Source organism: Thamnophis sirtalis, unplaced genomic scaffold (genome assembly GCF_051295495.1).
Source record: "Thamnophis sirtalis isolate CommonGarterSnake01/CBP01778 unplaced genomic scaffold, rThaSir2_p1.2 scaffold_4, whole genome shotgun sequence".
Classification (NCBI taxonomy): domain Eukaryota; kingdom Metazoa; phylum Chordata; class Lepidosauria; order Squamata; family Natricidae; genus Thamnophis; species Thamnophis sirtalis.
In genome coordinates this window covers 74,110,297-74,119,257 of record NW_028261384.1, presented here as the reverse complement: position 1 = coordinate 74,119,257, position 8,961 = coordinate 74,110,297, and the positions used below count along the sequence as shown (strand labels likewise).

The window sequence follows — 8,961 nt, the reverse complement described above, 5'->3', positions numbered from 1 at the left end:
ATGGATAATCAACAATTTCTTCTGCAGAGCTGGAGATAAATCATCCAAGTCTCCTGGCCAGAACAGAGTCGGTGGGTGACACTATGCACATGCAATAAGAGCAGAAAAATCATATTCTTTTACCATCTTAGTCACGATATGTGTGCAGTTAAGAGTAATCCTTTGTTTTCCTCAAACGGCATCCTGGACATCTCTTAATCCATTTCAGAACCTTCAATTTCCCTGTGAAATCATTGGGAATGATGGGAGTGAAGGGTTGTGAGACATTACCTAGGCATAATTCTGTCGAGAGGTTCAACACTTCTTTTATTCCAGGCTGTCACTAAGGTTTTGGCAGGGCTATGTAATAAATCCCTCATATTCCCGATTCTCCTGAAACCCATTTGGTTCAATGAGGCACCAGGGATGACCATTCTAATGGCTCCTTTTTCTCTGGAGGGTGTTGGTATGAAAGGATCCTAGAGCTATCAGGGCGTGATTTGACCATGACCTACATGATAATGTAGGATTCCTACATTATGTCAACATTGCTTCAATAAGAATATTAGATCTGGTATGCACATGTCTTTTCAGTTCCATTTTGTAGGCTTCTCTGATTTGTTGTTAGGTGCCCAGATAATGGGCAGCCGCTTTAATATAAATAAATAAATAAATAATCTATTTATACAATTTAAGAGACTATCAAACTAAAGGAAGACTTTGGTTAATAGCTAGAAATTTAGCTTGAGTATGATGTTATCCATATAGCTGTATTCCTCAGCCATTTAACTTTGTAAAAAACAAATAAAAAAATGTATATTTAGCATCCTTCAGTATGTGATGCCATGCATAGGATATGCCTCCTGCAGTTTGGAGGAGGGGATCCTCTTACTTAATTTGGAAAACTTGCTGCATCTGTTATGTAAGCTTTATCACAATATTCTCCATAGCTTTTGAAGAGTGAAAAATCTAGCTTGAAAAATTATCCACAAAATGAAACAATAGAAGATTCAAGAAATTGAATATCCTTTAATTGCAAAAGTATATTAAATTTATGTTGAAATAACATTAAACTCATCTTTGTATGCAGTTACATCCCACTTCTGCAAATGATGTTATTTAGGTTACTATAAGGTAAGGGGGAAGAGAGCAAGGGAGGAAGAAGAGCCAGGAGGAAGAAGAAAGAGGGTAGGAAAAAGAAAAGGAAAAAAGAGGGATCCATCTCCACAGCACAGCACAGGTATCCCCCAACCTGAGCAACATCAAGCTGGCCATGCTCACCAAAGCGACACACATCCTGGCCACCTAAGGTCAACCACAACCCTGATGCAGCATTCAACAAAATCTATACTAGACCCCTAGTATAGATATGTAATATGTATGTATGCAAATGTCTTTTTGGTTCCATTTTGTAGGAACCAAATATACACATACACACACAAGAGTGCTGCAAATAGTACACTTAAGCAACTACAGTATAAAGTACAGTGCAGTCTTCTGGATGTATATTATCCAAAGTAGGATTTGTATAAGGGAATCAATCATTCCATTGCAATGTCTGTTTAGTCCAGTGTGAACCAAGATGGACGTTTCCTGTTTCTTTCGATTATTCGCTTGTCTTCATCTTCATTTCTGGGTTTTTCTCCTGTATAGAGCACAACACTTTCTACAGTGGGAGCCTTATGTGGTCCATTTTCCAAAAATCTAATTTGAATTTTTATGGCATAGGTTTCCAGTTTAACTTTTTCATAACAATAGCCACAAAGAACATGCTTCTCTTTCAAGTTGCCACATTCAGGACAAATATCTGTGTTTTTCTAAAAGGAAAAAAAAGTGTCTTAAGATACAGTGGTGAGAGAATATTTAACTATTTATAAAAATTCTGAACTTTTTTCATTGACGTAACAATAAAGTGGAGTACAAAATGGGATTAAACCATATATCAAAATAATAAAACCAACACAGCAAAAATAGTATTTCCCAATGCTATGTAGAAATCAATGTATATCTCCAAGTTAATATTTTAATATATATTATAATATTTATTCAATATATAATATTTAATAATATTATTTAGTTAGGGGTAGGCACTATTTGGAGGGTTGAATCTGGATCTCAGATCCCTGATGTGCTACAGGGCTGTAGGAGACTGTTTGGTCAAGAAGCAGGAGTAAATTTATTTTAGCCTGTATTTTCATTTTTGGGACAGCATGTGAAGGAAATTTGCTCTACCTCAACTTTTAAAATTCAAGGGTGGGTGTAAAGTGATTCATTAGCCAGGAATTTCTTGTTCCTACGTTTAAGAAAAAATAGCCTGAAACAAAGGAGGAAATAGTTGCCATGGTGGTTAGATGAATAGTTGTCTAGCTGAAACAATTTGTTTTCCATGGTGTTAGAAATTAAGGTAAACAAAATAAAAACAAAACCACAATTTTGGTTCCACATTTGCAGTTGGCAGGAATTTCATGCAGCCCACAGACTGCATAGATTTATACTCACAGCAAACCCGGGGATTGATTTCTGGTTAGCGCCGCAACAAGACAGACTGGGAAACGGCTCCTGAGGGACCCGTGGAATCCAGGCTGACAAACCATTCCCTGGGGTCTTTTAGACCAGACCCTTCTTGGAGTGAAGGTGAAAAAAGAACGGCATCTCAAATGGCCAAAAGGGAAGAAACTGGTTCCTCGAAAGCCAGAGACTAGTTTTATGACCAGGCGATGGGAGAGGCAGACATGGCAAAATGTCTGTCATAAAGTTGGAGGTAACCGGGCTAAGCACAAGAACAGGAGTGACGATTGGACAAAGCGATAAGATCAGGTGAGAAGATTTAAAAAGCCCATCGATAGAATAAGAGTCGAGTTGTGATTAGGAGAAAATTCAAATGTAAACTAGCATAAATGGAGGAATTGGGAACTGCATGGAAAAATAAAGAGAAAGGAAAAAAGATGGTGGTTTAAAAACATTACAACCTAAAGAGTACGGAATGTTTATCCAGCTTAGGAGGCGGAATTAAAAGAAGGATTGAATATTTTAATAATACAGGGGAAAAAAACCTTCTCTCTAGTTGAACTTGAAACCTGGAAAGATTTTGTATTAATAGTGGGTAATTGATAACTGATAAACCTCAAATCCCAGAGAAATGTTACGAAGGAGCTGAAGGAGGGGGGAGGGGGAACAACAACTCGATTTAAAACTGAAGAATACCCCCCTCCCACTTCTCTGCTACAACTTGTATTCTGTGCTACCATAGAGTTAAAGATTAAAGTTTACATTTAAAACCTAAGATATCTGACTGGAAAAAAAAAAGAAGTGGAAGCACTAACCAGAAAACAACCATTACCAGGCAGAGACAAAATTGGGAACTGAAGGAGTGGGCAGCCAGAATTTAACAAATAAAAGTCAAGAGATTTGCTTTCAACATGATTTCAACACAATTTAAAATCTAAAGAAGAAATCCCCTCCCCTCTCTTACTCCTTTGTTATAATTTTCATTTTGTGTCTGCGTGGATGAAAGAGCTGATTTTGCCAAGAATTGAATTGAGCAGTTTAACTACTTTCTTTTACAATGAAACCCTCTTCCTTTTTTGTTTGAAGTGGGGAGGTTTGAAATGTAAAGAATTGGGAAACAACTTGAAGAAGGAAAATAGCAAATTAAAAGACGGGCATTATGGAGGGGTGGGATCTTAAAGAAATATGCGAAATGTTGAAAAATATGCGTGAATCATTTGGGTTGAGAAAGGATAGCTGGATATTATGGAAATAATTGAAAATGAAAAAAAAGTAAGTCAGGTAAATAATAAACAGATAAAGGATATCATTGGACTTAATAGGGAATTAATAGAAAAGGGAAGAGTGTGTCCCAATAAAAAAACAAAAGAAAGGAAAAGAAAAGAATGGAGCAGACAGGCAGCATGATAAAAGAAAAGAGTTTATTACGGGGGGGGGGGGAATATAATGAAAAGAAAAAGGGAAACTAGACTGAGGAGACAAAAGGAAATCCTGAAGAGGGCACGACTAATGGTACAACAAAAAGCTATAAAAATATTGGAAAGAAAAGTATATAAATAGCAGAGAGAGAGAGAGAAAGGAGAAGTTCAGAGATTGGGATTTAAGATTTTTAAAAAATAAATGGAAGGGGAAATAAAAATTGGTAGATGAGAGGGAGGGGGAAGGTGGAGAATGTTTGCAAAGTACATGCTATTGTGGACTTTAATTAACTGTGACACTGAAATGTAATATGTGTGTATGGTATAGAAAGGATTGCAAACAAAAGGGAATCAAAGGTAAACTAATTAAGGCGAATAAAGATAGTAGATTAGCTGATATGTATTGATAATGGAAGGTGAAATGATTATGCCGGGTTACAAGCAAGAAAAATATTAGTTGGGAAAGTTATTAGAGGAGGGGGGAAATGGAGGGAAAAGATGGAAACTATAAAAATATATAGTTAAAATCATAAGATGAGATAAAATAGGGGCACTTAATGATGTAAAAAGTATGTAACAGCATTATGAGGATAGCGGGAAATTTGAATCCGTCTTGCACTGCGTCCAAAAAAAGAGGTTGTTAAGAGGTTGTTACGGGAGGGGAAACAAATGGAATTCATATAAAGGTATACCTCTAAAAGAAAAACTAGCAATATGGAAAATATTTTTTTCTTTTTTCTTTGAGAATACAATTATTAATGCCATTGATATTTAATGGGGTTTGCTAAAAGGCAGAAATACACCATGTAGAATAGAGAATGGAAGGGCGACAAAAAGAGGGAAAAAGAGAGAAATGAGACAGGAGAAAGAAATAGAAGGGAGGGAAAGAGTAGGAGAGAGTGAAGGTATGGAAAAAGAGGAGAGTAGAGGGAGAGAGCAAGGGGAAGTAGAGAAGAGAGAGAGGGAAGAAAGAAGATAGGGAGGAGAAGAGGAGAGTTTAAGATGAAATAGACTATAATATGGTGCATGGAAAGCAGAAGAGCAAATAAAATTCAAGAGGCTTAATGGCAAAAGGAATTGATATATTATTGAATACTCAAAAAATGCTTGTTAAGATGCGCTGATATACTTTGGATTATATTATATGTATCATTAAGAAATAAAAAAATAAAAAATATTCACAGAAAACCCATTATGAAACATGTTCATTTATATTTCTGAACTTGCTTTCAACTTACTCCTATTGATAGGGAAGAATGAAACATATAAAAGCAATGCAAGGGAAACAAAGTCCAATATTCTGCACAGGGAAATTTAACAAATTACCTTTATTTTTATAAGATGGCCAGAATTCCTTCGTCTGCTGCAATTAACTTCAATTGTCAGCCTGGATTTTGGAGCTGGCATCCAAAGTATGCTGTCTAAAAAGCTGGGGTTTTCAAAATACTCGGTTTTCTCTTCCACAGGATTGAATAAAGAATCTGGAGCTGGTATTACTAAAGCAGGAGCTTAAAGAAAAGATATTAATTCAAATAGTGCCGTATCTTAGTCTATTTAAAATAGTTTAAATTAAATATGGAATAGTAACACCTTTTTTAATTGGATTCATTCTGAACTGACTAGCATTTAGATTTTAAACCAAAACATCTGAAGCTGGATTGGTACTGGAGCCCATCCGCATGGAACTTCAACACATTTATTGAACAATGAAAAATAACTATATTAACATAAGGTTTATTGACCATGACAGTAATTTTAAACACTTAAAAGGAATTAGGCAGCCCTGAAAATAAATGAAATTACTTCTGAATAAATATGTATACAGTGAAATGCACAGGGCTAGGTATCTAAAGTGTATGTATATCTCATATCATTCAATTGTTTTTAAAAAAATGAGAAATCGTCTCTTGTTCCTCATCTTTTTGTATTTGCCTTCAAAGTCAGTTTTTGACTCCTGGCGACTGCCTGGACTATTCCTTGCAGCTTTCTTGTCAAAATTTCAGGAACTGCTTGTCTTTGCCTGCTTCTTGGGGGCTGAGAGACTTGCCCAGATTTTCTAAAAAGCCTTCAATTCCCTCCTTGGATTGAGCACTTTTAACGAGTGGAAATTTCCCACTGAGCTCCTGAGGATTATCGTGATGGACAGCACCTTAGAAACCTTACCCCCATGGTCCCGCGTGGCCGCCAAGTTGTCCCCAACAGTTTTGGAGAAGACGACGGAGTTTGGGGAAAGGGGATGAGAACACAGCCGCCATACTCCTTCCTTTCTCGGGACCTCTCGTGGCTCCGCCCACAGGTTTTCTACGAAATCCGGGTGGTGGCCACCGCAAGGAATCCTGGGAAACCGATTCAAACCACCCGCATCGTCATGTCACTGTCACACGTCTTTGGTGAACTACCGTTCTCGTTTTTCGAGTTTTGACTTTCAAACTGCACCAAAGGCTACCCCTGAGAGCACCTGTAGCCCTTCTCGCAGATTCACCATAATTAACGGCACTCCTAGAAATTCAGGGCCACGTGCTGCTTTCGGGAATTATCCGGCGAACTTTATTCGTCATAAAACTGCGGAAATCACGTGCCAAAAAGGTTTCTTTCTCTGCGCACGCGTAAGACTCCCAACGCACGCAGCCGCAGTTAACCTGACGCGGATGTGAGGCTCGGTGGCGCGAGTTAAAATGACGGAACGTGGCTACGGTTCTCTTACCATTTTCGAGTAGGGGTTTAGTTTGAGCCGAATCGTTTGAACGGTCAGCGCGCCCTGCACGGGCTGCTCAGATAAGAATAGAATTTATGAAAAGTACTCATATATAAAGTTTTAGCAAAAATCTTTATATAGGCAAACTTAGCTGTGCAATCAAAATTCATATGGTTCCGATATCACAGTTCCATGAGTTTTTTAAATGAAAACAAAATTTATTTCAACAGGGAAATTGAATACAGCACTGACAATACTAGTTTACGCAGTATTCTGGACTGCCAACACACCTGAAATATATTCGTATTCGCCAGAGTTTAAAACGAGAAGTATTTCGGGGGAAAGAATAGCAACTGGGATGGCCTGATAAATATCTGAATTTGCAAACTAAAGTAAAATTCTGTACATAATATAAAGAAACTATTGTCGCTAAAAAGCAAGCTACATCCATTAAATGTTTAAGTTTGACTCAAGAAATGATGGGATTGGAGATGCTGGAATAGAAACCATAAACTTATTCAGCAGGAAACAATTTATACTGATTATGCTGGTATCACAGTAACTGTTGAAAATTTTTCTGGGAACAATATTCCATCATAAAATAAATTATAAGATGTTAATATGCTTAATTTATTGAAATGATTTGCTATCGAATCTCTCTCTGTCCCTCATATATTAATTGGAGCCATTCTATCTTGAAAAGAATAATTTGGGGTTCCAACTTGAGCCAGGGTTGCACATGGATGATTAAAAGTGAAATGCAGACTCTGAGGAAATAAGAGAGGAAATGTGAGGGAATCTGTGAGGAAAGGAAAATTACTTATTCCCAAAAACAAAGAGGTTAGTTTGCCTTTGGGCAGCTACAGAGAAAATGGGATACAGAAAGGTTGTTTTATAGTGGAGCTTTTTCTGGATGAGGAAGTGTGTAGATGCTGATTCTAGATTGACACTTGAAGTGTATGGATGTGTGTACATGTTGACTGCAGAGAAGGGATTGACTAAACTCCACCTCTTGCAATACTAGACAACACAATATCAACAGTAGAGACCTTCAAATTTCTAGATTCTATATCTCAAGACCTAAAATGGACACCTATCAAAACATCAAAAACATCATCAAAAAAGCACTCCAAAGAACGTTCTTTCTGAGCCAACTTGGAAATCTTAAACTCCCAAGGAGCTGCTGATACATTTCTATAGAGGAATTATTGAGTCTGTCATCTGCACTTCTATAACTGTCTGGTTTGGTTCAACAAGGCAGACACAGACTTCAGAGAATAATCAAAACTGCAGAAAAACAATTATTGCCAACCTGCCTTCACTGAGGACTTGTACACTGCACGAGTCAAAAAGAGGGCTGTGAAAATATTTACAGACCCCTTGCATCCTAAATTATTTCAACTTCTACCCTCAAGCTGTGATGGCGAACCTATGGCACGCATGCCTCAGGTGGCACGCGAAGCCATATTGGGTGGCACGCCAGCTGTCAGCTCCGACGCACATGCACGTGCCGGCCAGCTGATTTTTCACATTTCCGGAGGGTCCGGAGACAATTTTCGCCGCCCAACCAGTCACTCTTGCTTGACCCACACCACCCCGTCTCTACTCTGCAGATTGCCTGCCTGAAGCGCTGTGCCCCTGATCTGTCTGCTAGGTAAGACTGTGAGTCGTAGCTGCCCTTCCTCACGGCCCTGCCATGCTTCCCTGCCTTCCACATGGCCTTTCCGACGTCCCCGTGGTCAGCTTGTGAAAGCCGGCAAGCAGAAAGCCACATGGAGGCAGGGAAGTATGGCAGGGCTGCACGGAAAGGAGCAAGCAAACCTACTCCCTTCCCTGTGGTCTTGCCATGCTTCCTTGCCTTCCACATGACCTTACCGGCAAATCCTCATGCCCACTTGAGATCAGTGTCCAGCCCAGCCTGGCCAGTGGGTGGCGCTTGGTGGAAACGCAGACACTGTGCTGGGGCTGAGAGAGGCGGCAGCGGCAATGCTGCGGGAGGGCAAGCAGATATCCCGGGGCTGCTGCACATGCACCCACTCTCTTTCTGCAATGGCAGAGCCCCTGCCCCCTCTGCAGGAGAATGCTGCCTTCGACCCGGGCCTGCATGCCTCTCATGCTGGCTCTGTGAGGCTTCAGGCTCCAAAGTAGCCCACTGGCTTCCCACCCAGCCACCCGCCTGTTCCTCGGCCGTGGCACTATTTACCGCTGGTGAAGAAACGGAGCAAAAGGCAGAAGCCGAGGGGGCAACCCCTCATGCGGGGAGCGGGCCACGGCCAAGTCTTCTTCCCCCTGGAACTCCAGACTCCACAGGGTAAGTTCCTGGAATAGCGCCAGTGATCAGTTCCTTCTCTTTGACAGCTG

The 8,961-nt window shown here is 39.7% G+C and overlaps 1 protein-coding gene across 1 annotated transcript; it reads right to left on the bottom strand.

Annotated features, from left to right (window-relative positions):
- Positions 1-988: 988 nt before the first annotated feature.
- On the bottom strand, positions 989-6,276 carry LOC148045912 (large ribosomal subunit protein bL32m-like; the record flags this gene model as incomplete). Its single annotated transcript, XM_087714408.1, has 3 exons — positions 989-1,796; positions 5,232-5,413; positions 6,069-6,276. Coding segments are annotated over 3 exons (645 nt in total), but the record flags the coding sequence as incomplete, so codon positions are not given.
- Between the last annotated feature and the right edge of the window lie 2,685 nt (positions 6,277-8,961).